Below are 17,511 nucleotides of genomic sequence, written 5' to 3'. Positions count from 1 at the left end.
TTGCCGGATAAAAGAAAGAATAATAATTCCTTCAGTTCCAATAGGGCCTTCGCCGCCTGTCGGCGCTCGGGCCCTAATTACCCAACAATGTAAGAGTTAAAATGTCCTGGTAAAAATGATTGAGATGATTAAACACAGAACTGTTTTAATCGTTTCTAAAATGTGAGAATTCTTCAGAATCGAGTACTTTTACTTTATAAACTTTGAGGACATTTTCCGGATGTTACTTGAATACTTTTAAATAAGTAACATTTTCAGTGCAGGACTTTTACTAGAGTATTGTTATATTCTGGTATTAGTACTTTTACTTAAGTACAGGATCTTACTTCTTCCACCACTGCTTATTGACCTATTTGCATTTATGCTCAAACATCTTGAAACCACCACGTAAGGCTTCAGAAGAAATGTCTCACTAATTTTAAGACCGATCAGCACATCACACCCTCTTTATGGATATTTTCTTCTCGTTATGCTAACATGTCTCCTTGCTTGCCTCATTTGCATCTTAGCTACTCTTAGTGAGAAAGTAAGAGATGCGAGGAAAAGACGGGAGAGCCTAAGCTGCCAAGTGAGAAGCCACCTCTTCTCCTCAACGTGCAATTAAAGGATTAAAAGATCCAAGATGGCATAATGGGGAACAATTTCAGAGGGAGGAGAGGAAAGGAGGAAACTTAAGCTAGCATAATGAAAAGCACCCGTCATCATCCTGATCCCCAAATCTGACCGACCAGGCCAAAATTCTTCTCCTCCTCATGCATATGATTTCTGCTTTACTGATTTGTCACTCTCTGACCAGGTGTCTCTTCTCTCTTCCTTTATGCTGGTCACAGAGACGTAGCCCGGTAAGTGTCCTTTTCTTTCTGTCTCCCTGGGATCAGGCTTATAATGTCACGTGCTTCTTGTACCCTTTTGCACCACCTTGTCCTCGGACTCGGGTTAAATTAGACCGAAAAATGTGTAGGTGGGTTCAGTGGCTGAGGCGAGGGGTCAAAACCGTTGGCTAATTTGTTTTGACATTAATATTTAAACTGATAAATAACTACATTTTTTCCCCCTAGATTCTCAAGATCACTAGCATGCTTGTTTTTCATCTTGAATGGCTTTGTGCTTGGTCTCTGTTCTGGGAAGAAAATTTGCACTCTTAACAGCTGGACCCTTTGATGTAATTTTTCAGTCAATCCCCATTGTTGTGTCTTCTCATCTCATCTGCTCTTGTCTCCCCCCTACCCCATTCTCTCCACTCCTCTCTCCTTATCTGCCCTCTGCCTTTCTTGGCCTCTTGTGTCCCTCACATGGATAATTCTTACATACGCTCGTATACACAGTTTTTTTTAATATGACAGCTAGACAGGCAATATTATTATGTTGATTGATGCCTCTCCAACAACATCTCATTTCTCTTTTAACTTCCTTACACTCAAACTTTATCAGACTCAAACCTTCTCTCTTGACACGTCAAACCAATGCTCACATCATAGTTAGCTCACTACAGGCAGCAGTTACTGTTACATGACATTAACAATGTTATTGTTATTGAACTTTGAAGGTATTTATCAGTGTGACTTATTCTCCTTTATTTAAACTTTGTCCCTAATGGCAGACATTTTTGCTGTCCATCTGATATAAAGCAGCTGCTGAGGTGACTTGTTAGGACTGTCTGTGCCATATTTCACTGAATTAGCAGTGTTCAGTGCGTCACTTCTAAGGCAAATGAATTGTTGTTTACAGTGACATCTAAGGAACCCCCGTCATGCTGGTCAGCATTAGCCCTCCTGAAGTTGTACCGCTAGGATTTTCAATTAGTATGAAAATGTACTGTAGGTGGTAAATACACAAGAAATACTTTTTATAGTGCTGAAATAGAAATAAGAAATGTAGGGCGCCTGTGTAGCTCATCTGGCAGAGTGCACAACCATATAAAGAAGTTTACTCCTCGACTCATCGGCGCATGTCGTTTTCCCTCTCTCTCCTCTTCTTGTCTTAAGCCGTTAAAAAAAAAATAAAGGCAAAAAACGCCCCCCAAAAAATGCTTAATAAACAAAAAATTAGTAATGGACCACGGGTTGGGGCGCTGACCGTGGGTTGCCTTGTCCTTAGTTTCTGTCCCGCCTGTGTGACCTTTTACTCTCTCTCTCTCTCTCTCTCCCTCTCTCCCCCCTCATTTCCTCTGATTGTCAATTCTGTGTAATAGAGGCATTTTTTCATCCTGTAGTACAAACTTGTCTGTACTGTACAGTGTTTGTGTGTTAGTGATGGTTACTCTTGGGGAATTTGGAACTGGTCAGGTAGTTCCGCAGGTCTCATCAGATTAAGTTGACCTCTGACCTTCACTGCTGTACAGCATGCATCATTGTTCTGTTTAAACCACACAGATTTTATATAAAAAGAAAAGTATGATTTATTTTTTGAGGATTGCCACACATGTATTTACTATATTTGCAGCTGTTCCACATAGATGGGTCTATGTAGGGTGCCGATTGTTGGTAGCATTATAGATAAATGTTATTTGAATAAAGGCAATGTTGTACTTGTTAGTGTCTTTTTGCAGTTTTATGTTTGGATTTTTACATTTACTTTCATTTTTGTATGTTACAGGGTTTGAAACGGAACCCATCCAGTGAGTATCAGTCTTGATGCAGCTTAGGCCAGGTTCACTTGTAATGCTGATGAATTACAGAGAATTTGATTAAAAAGACTCAAATGTGCTAAACAGATGTAATTTTGCTTCCAGGTGAGGAGATTGCCAGACCGAGACGTGTCGTCCCTACTTTACCCACTGTGGCCCCCACACCAGCCCCGGCACCGCAACCCCCCAGGTATGTACTTCTCTGTTCACTGAGGGGAGACAAGATACTGCCACGTAATGTGATGGTGCTGCTATGTGTATCATACTGTATGTGTCACTGCTGATCTCTTTGCCTGTCCCATGGCATTGGGCTATGTATCTGTGTTTTTACTCTTTTTGCATTACTAAAAAGCAATTTTCACTGGTTTTATTTGGGCTGAGACACTGGCTCCCTTTTACTGCTTTGTACCATTAAAAGATAAACCTTTGTGTTGTAAAGCAATGCAGTAGAGACTGCATACTGCATTATTTTGGCACATGCGGTAAAATGTATTGTAAGCTAATGTAGGTGATGGCATTGGGGATTTTTACATATTTACTCGGATGTCAGCAACATCCAGTGTCACCTCTTTTTTTGTGTCACTGAAACCCTCTGCATATGCTGCTGCTGTCTGGTTTTTATTCAATTGAGCAGGGTATCTAACTGGGATGTGGAGTTACTTTAGTATTAGCTGAAAAGTTTAACAACAATAAAAAATATCAGTATAACTAATATCATGGAAATTCTTTGCGCAATACTCTTAATGTAACCAAAGGCTATGAGATAAGTTGTGCTTCTAACATAATGGATGATAAAAACAACAAGATTTTGTTTAGTTTTCCCACAACTTTTGTCATTCTACTAAAACATAACAACTTAGTGACAGAATTGTTTTTTATTTTGCTGGAGGGCCACTTGAGGCTTCAATGAATCTGCAGAGCTGTCACTGTGTTTAGCTACTCAACAACACTATGATGCGTTGTGTGCTGTGGGAACATGAACACAGGTTCTTCTAGTATGAATGCTTTTGTTGATGGTTTATAGTTGTATTTATAGTTTTTCCTCATGTTTTTGTGGTTTGGTTGTATGCTGGTTTCTAGTGTCTACATGTATCTTTGTTTGTTGTCTGTCCAGTACTATTAGCCATGGTACAGATGCACCTTGTCAGGTGAAGATAGTCCTCTCCCCACAGCTACAAATTGCCATCACTGCTTGAATATGTTGTAACTGTGCTGGTAAAAAAAAGAAAATATCTCATCACAATCAAATCAATATCACAAAATTAGCAACCATATCCATAAATTGTTCAAATTACCCCACATGATCTAAACAAAAGAACGGCAAATAGTGTGCCAAAAAAGCACGGACAAATGAAAAGTAATAATTACAATAATACAGTTGTATTCAACAGTCATCCAATTCATTAAGTCGACAGCAGATTGAAAAGACATTTGTCTATTCAGCCATAAAGTCTGAATAGGATAGGGCTTTTGGATCTTTATTTACTTGGGTCTAGGGATAAAATATTGTTTATTTCCTTACCAAGTGGGATATGTTATGTGTTCAAATGTATTCTACCTGTAAATGATCAGATGACGGAAGCTATACTTAGACGATGTGTACAGCATAGCTGTTTCCTATAATGACCTTTTGTAACTAATTCTTTCCTCTTGTCCTTTGTGTGTTGCAGCAGTCAAAAGTCTCCAGTCTCTGAAGACACCACAGCCTTATTTGGGCCTCCTTTGGAAACAGCCTTTGGAGAACCTAAAACTGAAGGTAACCCTCCTCCGTGTGTCTTGTCAGTCTGAATTTCTCTCTTGTTGTCTCTCACGCGTCTGTGTGTACATTGCTGTGACTGTTAAACAGGTAACAACACAAACATAATCTAGCAACAAACTGGGATAGCAACCCAATGAAAAAGGCTTTCTGAACACACTTTTTGTCTCTTTAAGGCTGCAAGCTAAGCCCTGCTTGGCTGTCAAAGCAGATACCCTTTCTCTCCTTCTCCGCCTCCGCCTCCCCCCTCTCACCTATTTCTCTAACATCATTGTTCTACCCTCAGGCTCACATTGCAGTTGTGGATTCACTGTTCACTTCATCTGTCTTTGCTAAGGTCAAAGTTGAAATTGGCATGTGGTTGGCGTGGAGGTCACGTTCATGTGCACAGTGCAGCTTGTTAATATGCAGACACTGTTGTCACACGCTCTCAGCCAATCCAGTAGGATTTAGTGGTACAGGCTGTGGGAGAGCTCTTAGCTGTTACATAACTGGTATGTCAGGCGTAACCAACCTCAACCTCACACAAATTCCCTATATACATTCATTCAGACGAATAAAATCTGTGTGTGTAACAATTGTTAATGTTTTACTTTCTAACCCATTAAGGTTATATCTTTACAAAAGCATGACGAGGAATGTGCGATATACTGTTGATACGCATTTTTATCGTGGTATATCTAATTTTACACTCAGTTTTAACTTGATTAGGTACAGCTTGCTAAAACTAATACAATCTGTCCACTACATTTACAGTATATTCATGATACTATGTATTATGTATTCTAAACTAAGTTGCATGTTTTTTTGAGGTTTTTAGGAAGCTAAAATGTATGCAGTCTAATAAATCTCTGCAAAAAATCCTACCATAATGAATGAACCCAATACTGAATGGGTTTTTACAGCCCGAAAGTATGAGAAACCCTTTAAATGTTTTGCCTCTAATACCCCTGACCTGGCCTGTTCTGTCCCCTCCTGAACTTAGTGGGTTTCTCTGAGTCCGATGCGTGGGGGACTCCTCTGTCAGACCCTGAATCCTCTTTGACCAGATCCTTTCCCACAGGAAGTAAGTTATAAAACTATGTGCATGTTGTGTCACACTTCTTCTTCTCCCTGGAATGACTGATCCATCAGCTCACCTCTTTACGCCCCCATCATCATCATCGTCATCATCAAACGACTAACAAACAGACCTGCAAACTGACCTGATCAAACACTTGTGTGGCATAAGACTCTGCTTCTCTTTCTCAGCCAGCTGTGACCTGTTTCATTTCATCAGCCATTTCACAACCTAATGATTCACTGTTGTACTTTGTTGTTTATTTTGGGAGATTTCAGTATTTTTTACCATACTGCACCAACCCCGACTCCCTTGTTACCTTCTCCTTGCATTTGGCATACTGGTGACTGAATGTGTGCTGTGCTGCATGGTTAATGATTTTTGGGATGATCCCTTATCCTCAACTTGTGTGATTGTGTTTTGTCAGATGTATGTATACATGTATTAGATCTAAATTTGTAATGCTTTTGTTACAAGAAAATCTCGTTTGTCAGCATTGTATGCAGCCCACCATAAATTGCAGTGACGTGAAAAGTCTTCAACAACATGAATTAACTTGATATAAGCATTGCCTTATCAACCATCATTTATGTTGATTTGGCAGTATTCTGTCCTAAAGGACTATTTATTGTTGCCCTTATGATTTTATTGCAGCTCCCCCTCCTCTTCCACCCAAGAATGTCCCGATTTCTCCAGTGTCAACTGGCCCGCCCTCTGTAGATGACCCTGGTAAATATTTCTGTCTTCTATTATATCACACCCTCACCTCGGGGCGAATCAAAATATTGCATTTGATCTCCAACTTTATGTTCAAGCTTCCACTGTCGGCCTGTCACGTTTTATCTCTGTGTGTAAAGTTACTGAGCACTTCTGCAAACACAGCCTTTGATTGGTCTCTGGTTGTCTGTTTTAGAAGTGTCAACAGCAGCAGACAGTTCCACCAGGAAGCCCTCAATAGCTGACCTGGACAACATTTTTGGACCAGAGCAGCCTCCCTCTGCTGGCGAGGAAACAGGCGAGACCTGGGTGTGCTTTAGTGCTGAATCTCCTGACCGGCTGCGCCTCCCAGTGGAACCAGCACCTCCTCTTCCAGGCTCCCTGCCTCCACCTGAATCTCCTGCTCCACCCTTACCTACATCACCACCTCTTCCTGAAGACCCTGCACCACCACTCCCTACATCCCCTCCCCCAAAACAAGAACCTGTGCACTCTCTTCCATCCCCCCCATCTTCCTTAGGGGAGACTACTGCACCTACTGTCCACTCAGGTCCTCCTACACCTGAGGATCGAAATCCTCTCACGCTTGCCACCTCTCCACCCCTTGCACCACCAAAGGAGCTTGCGTCTCCTCCCATTTCCTCTCCGCCTCTGCTGGACTCACCCACCAGCGTCCCACTAGCCCTTGCTCCCAAAGCAAGCACCCCTCCAGCTGTGGCTCTGCCTGCTGAAGGACCTGAAACGTGCTCTGTCCCAGCGCCACTTGTCCTATCTCAAGAGAAGCAGTCCAAGAACACAGACGTCACACAACCCAAAGAGGACGGAAGTGAAACTGTCACCTCGCCCAATGATGCTATCCTGGGGAGTTGGATTACACCTCCCCCACCTCCTCCCCCCACATATCGGGCAGTGGTGTCGTCACCGGGTCCCACATCTGGAGCTGGTGGCACGAATAGCGGTGAGTAGTCCAAGATTCTAACTGGAATATAGTCTATAGAAAACTTTTTTTTTTTTTTTGTACTTGTAATGGTGGAAACAATTGCCTGAATTATCTTTAGATAATAACTAAATAAGAGGACAATGATTGATTGTCACACTCACACAAGAATAGAATTAATGAAAACACAGGGACAATTTCCTGGTCATCATACCGGCCAAGTGACTAATATGAACAGTGTCCACAGAACTATTGTATGGTAGAGATTGTTTTGAGTTGGAGTTGAGAAGGGATTGTATTACCAACGTTGCACCATCTTTAAATTTCCTTTCAGCTGATTGCACCATCTTTGTTGTTAAACTTGTTCACAAAGTGAACTGTGAATTTAGCCTGCATGATTCGGGGAAAAATATGAATCACGATTTATTTGCTTAGAATTTATCTTTATTCTCTGCTAAGATTTTTTTCGACCAAGACAAAACAAAACAAATTGGGAGTACCAAACGTACATTTTCTTTTTACATGTACAGCACATTGCGCATCACCACAAGCCTGTAAACATAGAGGCTTCAATAAAGAGAAGGGAGAGCAGTGCAGCGCTCGGGAGCGCTTTAAAACTTAGTTTATACAGTCTATTTTTAAAACTCACAGAAGAAAGTAGTAGTGTTTGTGATGCAGTTGGCTTGTAAAAATGTAAGGAGAATCACCAGTCTATTTTTTTTATTTTTTTTATCGAAGTTATTTAAAAATTTAATTTTGAGCAGGGTGAATCGAGATCGCGATTTTATATTGATTAATCGTACAGGCCTACCGTGAATGCGTGTTTTATCCCTCGAAAAGAGGTCATGTTTTTGCCTTGTTTGATGTACCCCACCGTTCTGCTGCAGGTTTGTGTTATGTTACCAGAGGTTGTTGTTCTGACTAACTCTTATTTAAAGGTCAGTTGGAACATTTTCATTTTTAGTGCTCATCGCACAGTGTCTTCTGTAGGAGTTGTAAACCAGTTCTTTCAAACTTCTACCTTTTTAAAAGAATGAGCAATTTTAACTGTCCATTATGCTGTAGACAAACATTTTTTTCTGGTAAATTTGAATGAGCTAGAGAGCCAAACACAGAATGCATAACTATGTGAAGAAAAAGGCATAATGCAAGGAAGAATATTGATCATTCTTTGGTCAATGGTTCACAAAAGAAAGTGCGTGACAAACAGCTGTGCACTGACTGTAACCATTCAATGTTGTAAGAATGAATTCTGTCTGGTTGCAGCTTTAGGAAAGTCCTGATTGTCAGTGGTAAGAGATCCCCAAGGCAGCTAAAATAGGAGGTTGTCTGTTCTTAATACTGTATAGAAGTAAAAACCCAATTTCAAGGACTGAAGTGAAACAATAATATGTAACTTAGTTGGTTTTTATAAACAGGAAAACAATTATACTTAGGTATTCACATGCCTTGTTTATAGTAAAATAATATGCTTTTCCGTTACATTCTCTTTATGAAAATATATTCCCAAAACATACAAAAATAGGAATTATGCTTGACATGCTTTCGTCTAAAGAGGATTCTGTCCATCCTGCACCAATTTTGCATTTCTGCTGCACCTGTTTCCACACCATTACGCGTCTGAAAAGAAAAGTAGAGTGTTATAAATTAATCTCTAAATGTTTCTGCTCTGTTCTGCAGGTTCCTCCTCTCCGGTGCGACCTGCCACTCCTTCGTCAGTCAACCCCAACCCCCCACCACCTCCACCTCGCCCCCCGTCAAGACCCAAACTTCCACCAGGGAAACCCACTGTAGGAGATGCAGTAAGTGTTGCAGTCCTCATATTGTCACTTTATATAGAGATGGTTGTGTTTTGGTATGTTTAAAGGTTGGGGTTAGGGTTATCCCACTTAACAATGTCAAGCGGTTTCACTGTTGCAACAAGTTGTGGTGAGTTAATATCTGGAAGAGTTCAGTCACTGTTCTCCTGATATTTGGCCCAACTGCATCCTTGCATGGAGTAGCAGAAAACATCCATAATAGAGGCGCTAAAAGCCAATCACATCCGCACAACTTGCTTATGGTAAAATTAACTTTAACAAATGTTTACCAGGTATACCAAAGAAAGAGATGCAAAAACCCTGCAAAAATGTTTTTGAATTTTAAATTTTTTTTTATTGTATTCATTCTTTGTCCTACTTTTTTAATTTTTTAATTTAATCTGTTCAGAATCGTCCATTCAGCCCACCGATCCACTCAGCCAGCCCCCCTCCCATCGCCCCGTTGGCGCGGGCCGAGAGCACCTCCTCCATCTCCTCCACCAACTCCATGAGTGCCGCCACCACGCCCACGGTCAATAAAGAGCTCTCCGTGTCTGTGTCAGGTGTGTGATCCCTCAACCGTCACTGAGCTGTGCAGCCTGTCTCCTGAAGGCAGTGCTCACAGAGGCTCGCCGTGATGGCTGAATTTAACTTTTTCATGTCTAATATATTAAAAGTTCCTTATTGATTTTATGCACTCTCCCTGTCCTTCCTTGTACTCAGAGTTTGTGTGAAATGAGTCCTGGAGTTTTTTTTAAATTATTACTCATAAAAAAGTGTTAATACAATGAATTATTAAACTTCACATAAATATTGTAAATATTGTGGTTTAGCTTGAAGACAAATTGATGACAAACCTGCCTTTTAATGAATTAATGGCACAGCAACAGTTTATACTCCTTGATCTAACTTTACCGTCAGTGTTGTACGATTGTTAGTGGATAATAGCAAATCTCAATAAACCGTAAAATGGCTAAGTCCTAATAGATTTAAGAAATACTCACTCTGGAGTCAGCAGCTGGTACATAAATATACCATAAAAACAGGATATAGTCACTGTCTTTTTTTTTTTTTTTTTTTTTTTTTTTTAAATGGATTGCAGGGACAAACTAACAAATTAGTGACCAGTTTTACTAGATTGAGACTGTGATATGGATTCTGTTTGGAGATTTCACTGATGTCTCTATTATAGTTCTAAATGTAAACGTAATTTTTTTTTATCCTGGTTTTGTTGGTAGACCAAAAAGCAGTTTCAGTGCTTTTTAATTTTGACATTTTCATCTTGTTTGTGTTTTTGTGCTTGACAATACCTATTCTGATTTTAATTTTCAATACTTTTTTCCTTGATTTGATTTGCAATCTGCTTTTTTGTTTTGCCATTTCTCTTTATTTGTTCTTTGGCATGTCAGAGGATGATGCTTATGTAGACAAGCTGCCCACCTTTGAGAGACACTTTGATTCGTTTGCAGGTATAGTAGAGAGAGGGTTGGGGCTGTGTTCCTGTGTCAGTTTTCAATCACTTTGATGGTCTTTACCCAGAGTGCACTTGGCATAGATGGGTGAAGGTTCATCACTGAGTGTTTTGTGCTTTCTCGATTATTGTTCATAAAATTGTGTAGGTATTGGGACAGTGACGTGCTTTTTGGGGTCTTTTTTCTCACATTATGGCACAGTTTCAGAATGCCTGTGATTGAGCTTCCGTCAATATTTTCACATTATTGTATCAAATTATTTAAAAAGATCATCCATTTGTCATTATCCTAATGCCTACTTATTTGAACTATCTGCTTTACGTTTTGCTAACAGATTTAGGGACATACCACACATTCATTTTTTGGTCTTTTTCAAACATGGCAAATTAAAACTTGTCTTCATTGTTTTGCTTTTGCTGAAGCAAACCTTTCCACGCATTTGCCCAGATTTTAATAATTATGATAGCCTCTCTCTCTCTCTCTCTCTCTCTGCATATCTGACTTTCACTTTTACTCCCTCTCTTGTATCTCTCTTGTTAAATCTGCCAGACGAAAAAGAAAAATATGGTGACACAAAAAGCACATGAATAGCGTTTTTTGTTTAACAAAAATGTTTGAGTGTCTTCCCTTATGCCCATCTGCGTGCTTGTTAGACTTTTCTCTTTATTTCATGACTGTGCGCCAGTGGCTATCACGCCATGTCACCATGGAAACCTTGTGGCTCATCTCTTGGCGACACATTTTAGTGTGTGCGCTTGCGCGCAAACCCTCACAAATACCTTTGTACCCAGTCTACATCACAAGAGTGTGTTTGAGTGTTGAGCCCAAGTCGGAAGAGCTCCTTATCTGTGGACCCTTGAGATCCATATTGTCTGTTTTTCTCTCTCTCACGCACGCACACACACACACTCAAACACACACTCTCACACATACTGTCAGATCAGAGCTGCTGCTCACCAAGTTTTTTGAAGTTTAGCATTAGAATTAGGCTGAATTAAACAGGCAACAGCTGTTGGTATTCATGCTACTCTCACTCTACCACTGGAGTAGCATCAAACAGCCATAAGATCAACCAATATCCAACGGCCCTAAGCCTCAGTTGACTCCCACACTCGACCCCTGACACCCACCTGTCACACCTGTCACTCATGCACTTTAAAGCCATAGGAGAATACAAGCCCAAAACACCACCCCCCTCCATCTGAACACCTGCCCTTTTGTTTTCTTCATGAGGCACTGCTCTGCTCTCATCGTTCCATCACCCAACAGCTCTGTTAATTCATTCACTTAATAAGACACCTTCACTGCTGGGACCCTACATCAAAAATGTAGTATGTACTAGAACAAGCCTACTCTGCTCTGTGTTAAACTGAAACACTGACACAAGTTCAATGCACACATTTGATGTGGAAGGACTTTTAGCTGCATATATTGTTATTTGGGAAAAACTTCAATATGTAAACACAATCCCTTGTAATGTTGTAGTCAAACTGGAGCTAAATCCCAGTTCAAGGGCTGGAAAGTCCAAAGTCTGAGTTCATGGGCCAAACACATCACATTTGCACAAACTTGACTCTTTTGAAAGGGAGCTCCCCCAAATGCAGTTGTGAAACGAGGCCTTATTTAGTGTGATGACAGAACCATTGTATTTTTTGCAGCCTACAATATCCTGTAATCCACCTTTTTCTTTTGTGTCCTTAAATTTAGGCCTCTTCTCCTTGTGACCTCTCATCACAGGTTTAACACATCTGTGACAAGTGCAATAATTGTCCCTTCTCATAGGTTTTTGTTTTGAAATTTACAATGTTCCAAATGCTTAAACTAGCCAGTATTTTTATAATAATAAAAGGAGTTATAACCTAACACATAAATCGTCTCATGACCTCTCAACATAACCTTGCAACATCTTTTGGGGATCTTCTGCAAAACAAATCATTGTTCAATAATGTCAGTAAATACAAAATCCCTGTCACGTTATCAGATATTTGTACTGAGATGGGCATCAAGATATATTAATATCTTTTGTTTATAAATAACCTGGTACATATTTTGCTTGTTGTCCATCATTGTGAATGTTACCAATGTGTACTCTAAACTCAGAAGCTTGCTTTGTCCGCCATTTGCATTGGGCATAAACTTTTTAGTTTTGTCTCACTTGGCTAACATGGTACGTGGCGACCAAGATGCCCCACTTGGTACGCTTTTTGCTAGCTGTCTACAAAAGATTGAAGTGCTAGTTACCAACTGTGGATGGTCGGAACACATAAACACAGTTCTGAGTTTACCACTGGTACTTGCATATTGTTTGAGGTATAGTGTAAACTTTTTATATTTGCAGAGAGTTTAAATGCGATAATGGTATACTGGCTATCATAGCAAACCTTTTTGAACCAATTTTCTTTTTCTTTTTTTTAAACTGAGCAAGGTTTTTATTTTGCTACCGCACTGCGGTGGACAAACTTTGTAATGGAGACACCATTTCTAGAATACCTGACTAATATCTTTAGTGTATCTACCAGAAACACAGTTACTAATAATTTGAAATAAGATAATATTGCCTAATATATCAGTATTTTTATCTTTGTAGCTGTAGTTTAAGGGGATTTCTTTGTGATAAACTTGCGATTAAAGGTAACCAGGACTTAGTGTAAACTTCACTTTCATAGGCTGTGTTCCTTGGAGGATGGAGCCACTAAAATTGGGACGCAGCATCTCTCTCCCTGTGCACCACAGTCCCTCCATCTCTCTGCTCTCTAGTCTTTGTCCTGCCCCCTGCAGGATGTCTTTATACATGACAGTATGCTTCCATTTGTTTCATAATTTGAAAAGTGGAGGCCTGGAGCAAAATGTGAGCACAGTAAGACACTGAGAGAAAAGCCTAAAATAGATAAAGCAGTATGAAAAAATCTGTCACTGATGAAGAAAGTAGTGCCAGTTTAGTGCCACCTAAACTAGAAACTAGAGCATCAGCTGGTGTAATATGTTCCCTAATAGAGCAAACATTGGCTGCTGCCCCTGAAACTGGAAACCCCCCCCCCCCCCCCCCCCCCCCCCCCCCCCCCCCCCCCCCCCCCCCCCCCCCCCCCCCCCCCCCCCCCCCCCCCCCCCCCACTCCCCCACCTATAGATTCTGCAGCCCCAACTTTTCTCTCCTGGATCCCACATGGCGTCGTACCACTGCCAGCATCCAGCAGCACACACCTGGCCCTCACTTCACCTGACTGCTGCCTTTCCTCACGCACGCAAGCACCCACCAAAACGCACCACCCATGTTGTCACCAGCTCTGTTTCGGCTTGTGCGTCTTCGTCCCTTCGGACTCCACCTCCATGTTTCACCCCACTGTGACGTTTGATAGACCTGCCATGTGAGACTCACGCTACTGTCCTTTTCTCCCCCCCCCATCCCTACTCAACCACTTCCCTCCTCTTCATCCCTCCTCCCACCTCCTCGTCCCTTTCTCCTAACCCCACCCCTCAACCCCACACAGAGAATGACCAGCCATCCCTTGTGTGGTTTGACAGAGGGAAGTTTTATTTAACCTTTGAAGGTAAGTTTTCTCTACATCAGGCTAGTGTGTGCACACACACTCTTCTGAGATTAATTTGTGCAAGCTTCGCCCCCTGCCCTGCCCTTTCTTTCCTTCCTTCCTTCCTTCCTCCCCTCACCTTCCTCTTCCTTCTTTTGCAATCCCTCCATTGACCTAACCCACGCCATGCTAACTCCTGGCTGAGTGCCCCTCTTCCCCCCACATGCAGTCAACTATGCAGTCTTTTCTCTATCTTTCTATCTTCCTCTACCTTCTCTTCCTGACATTGTTCAGTCTCATTTCGTCTGCGCTAACCGGCTTTCATTTCCTGAAGAATCATCATTCTTGGTGTACTTTGCTAATCACTTCCTCGTCACTTTTTTCCTTTTGGTTGTTTGGTTTTTGGTTTGATCTTAGGGCTCTCTGATCTCCTTTGATCTTGTCAGAATAATTCAGCTTTAACAGCATGTCTGGAATAAGCATGCATAACTTATTTCTATCTCTCTCTGTGTCCCTCTGTCTTTCTTTTCTTATCTACCTGTGCTTATTCAAAAAAAAGCAAATGTGTAACATACTGTATAAAAAATACAAAAATTTGAGGGAGATTTATGAAGTAATTGTGTTTTTATTCTATAATGTCACAGTCGAATAGAAAAGATAAATGGCTCTCCTCTTCACACATAACCTGCTGTTTTTTATGCCACCTTACTTACACTAATATTTGTTCTCATTTCAAATAGTTTATTTCATCACAGTAGTTTGCACATGTGTGTTGTTCCTCATTTCATTCACACACTTGGTTAGGGAGAGTGCAGAGTCCTGTTTTACCATTGGGCCATGTATCTATTAATCTGTTGTAAATGTATTTTTATAAATGGTTGAAGTTACTAGCCCTGACTTTTGCTATGCCAAATATATAGATGTGTGTGTGTGTGTGTGTGTCTGTGTCTGTGTCTTTGTGTGTGTTGCCTCCAGGCTGCTCCAGAGGGCCCAGTCCTCTCACCATGGGGGCCCAGGACACTCTTCCAGTGGCTGCTGCATTTACAGAGACAGTCAACGCCTTCTTTAAAGGAGCTGACCCAAGCAAGTAGGTCAACAAAACGCTTTACACGTTCACACAACATATCCTGAAATACATATGACAGTAGGATTCCCCAACCCGGATTAGAAAAAGTGACATATTCCTTTATTATATAATGAATATGGCCTGTAAAATTAGTAACTGCATTTTCCATCCCTGCATCGTAGTTTCATGTAAGCTCGAACTCCCTGAGCATGCTAATGTTTTGTGGCTACACTGCTTTGGGGCAGGTTTAGGAGCTGAGAGGAATAAACTAATCAGTTCAAATGATTGATTAAGGCTTTTTTAATATTAGCAAGATGTGTGAATCCTGCTCTACAAAGTGTTAAATACATAAACGCTGTGATGCGGGCTCATAAGCACAAAGTTTTGAGAAATCATGGTATGTAAAACTAATTGGGGTTCAAAGACAAAACACAAAGAAGAAAAACTCTGTGTGTGTCAGTCACTCTCTCTAACGCACTCCTTGTCTTGTCTTTTATCTATCTTGTCTTCCTCTTCCTCTCAGGTGTGTTGTGAAGATCATAGGTGAGATGGTTTTGTCGTTTCCGGCGGGAATCACGCGGCACTTTGCCAATAACTCGTCCCCCGCCGTGCTAACCTTCAGCATAACCAACTACAGCCGTCTGGAGCATGTGCTGCCTAACCCCCAGCTCCTCTGCTGGTAATGACACGGCTGTTACGCATCACCTCTCTCAGAGAAACAAATAACAAATACACAGTTTTTCACCATAATTTAACTTAACTTCATTAAAACCAAATCAAATACTCACTGTGCATTTTAATATGTATTAATATTAATTTCACTCAAAGAGCATGTGAGATAAAAGCTTAACGTGCATGTTGTATCATGTAATCAAATCAATCACTTTGTGTATTTATATATTAAATAAATATAGTAAATGCAAACTCTTTGAACAACTGTTTGTTTCCAGTTGATGATGGATTTTTATAATAATCATTGATTTATACAGCACATTTCATGCCATGTGTTTTGTAAAGAAATTGTCTAAAATATACAACACCATGAAGTAAACAAACACTTTTAAAAGAGAGGGTCATGAAGTGCCATAAAAACTAAGTGAAACTTTAAACGTATACAGTGTGTTTGAACTAAAATGGGATTATGCACATATTTTTGTGATTGAAATAAGGACTTAAACTAGTAAAATGATCTGAGAAATGGCTTAAAACATTCATGGTCCCATATGGAAGAGTTTGGTTGTTAGTGAGGAGGAGTAAACTTAGATCGTCTCAGACACTAAGGCAGCTGACTGCATATTGAGTCATCATGAGGTCATCATCAACAACTCTGAACAGAGGTTGGCTTTTTTTGTTTTGTTTCTGTTTATTGTCTTTGATTTTTTTTTTTTTTCAGGTTTGAAAACTACCTGGGATTCAAATGTTAATTAGCTAACCTAAAATAGTTTTGCCTTACAGCGCAATAATTAAAAATTAGTTATTACAAAATTGAATTGATAGAATAAATCTTTGTTTAAAAGAAATTCAGGCTCATTTTTGCAATATGTCTGTGATGTTCTTTGATGATATTTTAATGTTTTCCTAAAATTCTGCAAAATGAGACTGAAGCACGACCTCTTGTGGCTCTTTGTAAGAATTAATGGGCTAACCAATGCCTGTCAAAGTCAGCCTGTGGACTCAAATTTCCAAAGTCATTATTGCCACAATAGGTTTATTTGTCTGGTCAAAAATGTCTTTTAAATTTGCAATGCTGAGATGTTAGACAAATCACCACCAGGATGAAATGTATTTTGATCATGCTTTTCTACGTTCTTACCCACAAGCGACACCACCACACAAGCCAAGGCTGATGCCAAGGACTTCTGGGTAAACATGCCAAACCTGATATCCCATTTAAAGAAGGTGGCAGAGCAGAAGCCACAGGCAACATACTACAATGTGGACATGCTCAAGTATCAGGTGAGCTTGCACGCCTGGGAAGTCACTAAGGTACGAGATACTGTACACAGCTTTGACAAGATGTATGGTCAAATAAGCCACTGAAGTTATACCAACCTCCTATCAACTATTACCCACTGAACATTTTGGGGTGCTTGTATGAACTGTAGGGACAACATGACAATATGTTGGAATCCCTAAACGTAAGACAAAATGCTTTGGCACTTCGATTATCATAAGTAGTGTCCGCATATTCTCTATTGGTGTGCAGGTATCGACGGAAGGGCTCCAGTCGATTCCTCTAAATTTAGCCGTGAGCTGGAGATGTGAGTCCACCAGCACTGACCTGAGAATAGACTACAAATATAACGGGGAGGCCATAAAGACGCCGATGGCCCTCAACAACGTGCAGTTCCTCGTCCCTGTCGATGGAGGGGTTTCAAAATTGCAGGCTGTCTTACCTCCTGCAGCTTGGTATGGTCAAAACCTTTATACGTTTGACTTTGACCTTTAGTTGGCCATTTGGTCTTCAGAAGTTTCATCTACAGTGGGTACGGAAAGTATTCAGACCCCTTTAAATTTTTCACTCTTTGTTTCATTGCAGCCATTTTCCAAAA

General features: G+C 40.6%; 1 protein-coding gene across 16 annotated transcripts in view; it reads left to right on the top strand.

Annotated features, from left to right (window-relative positions):
* sgip1a (SH3GL interacting endocytic adaptor 1a) overlaps positions 1 to 17,511 on the top strand; it is a 66,378-nt gene that overhangs the window by 43,043 nt on the left and 5,824 nt on the right. For 6 of the 16 annotated variants that reach the window (XR_004657853.1, XM_034881097.1, XM_034881100.1 and 3 more), the window contains 15 exons: positions 831 to 842; positions 2,596 to 2,617; positions 2,732 to 2,816; positions 4,297 to 4,382; positions 5,368 to 5,448; positions 6,097 to 6,171; positions 6,356 to 7,117; positions 8,777 to 8,898; positions 9,305 to 9,458; positions 10,305 to 10,364; positions 13,855 to 13,914; positions 14,869 to 14,980; positions 15,483 to 15,638; positions 16,780 to 16,915; positions 17,166 to 17,368. Coding sequence is in view for 15 of the 16 variants with exons in the window: in XM_034881097.1 (XP_034736988.1) it covers positions 831 to 842; positions 2,596 to 2,617; positions 2,732 to 2,816; positions 4,297 to 4,382; positions 5,368 to 5,448; positions 6,097 to 6,171; positions 6,356 to 7,117; positions 8,777 to 8,898; positions 9,305 to 9,458; positions 10,305 to 10,364; positions 13,855 to 13,914; positions 14,869 to 14,980; positions 15,483 to 15,638; positions 16,780 to 16,915; positions 17,166 to 17,368 (2,126 nt within the window). In the remaining variant the exon portion in view is untranslated. The remainder of the gene's footprint in view (positions 1 to 830; positions 843 to 2,595; positions 2,618 to 2,731; positions 2,817 to 4,296; positions 4,383 to 5,367; positions 5,449 to 6,096; positions 6,172 to 6,355; positions 7,118 to 8,776; positions 8,899 to 9,304; positions 9,459 to 10,304; positions 10,365 to 13,854; positions 13,915 to 14,868; positions 14,981 to 15,482; positions 15,639 to 16,779; positions 16,916 to 17,165; positions 17,369 to 17,511) is intronic. The other 10 variants (XM_034881105.1, XM_034881111.1, XM_034881102.1 and 7 more) reach the window with 7 other exon arrangements.

This window comes from Etheostoma cragini, chromosome 9 (genome assembly GCF_013103735.1).
Source record: "Etheostoma cragini isolate CJK2018 chromosome 9, CSU_Ecrag_1.0, whole genome shotgun sequence".
Lineage (NCBI taxonomy): Eukaryota > Metazoa > Chordata > Actinopteri > Perciformes > Percidae > Etheostoma > Etheostoma cragini.
This window is presented reverse-complemented; position numbering and strand designations above follow the sequence as displayed.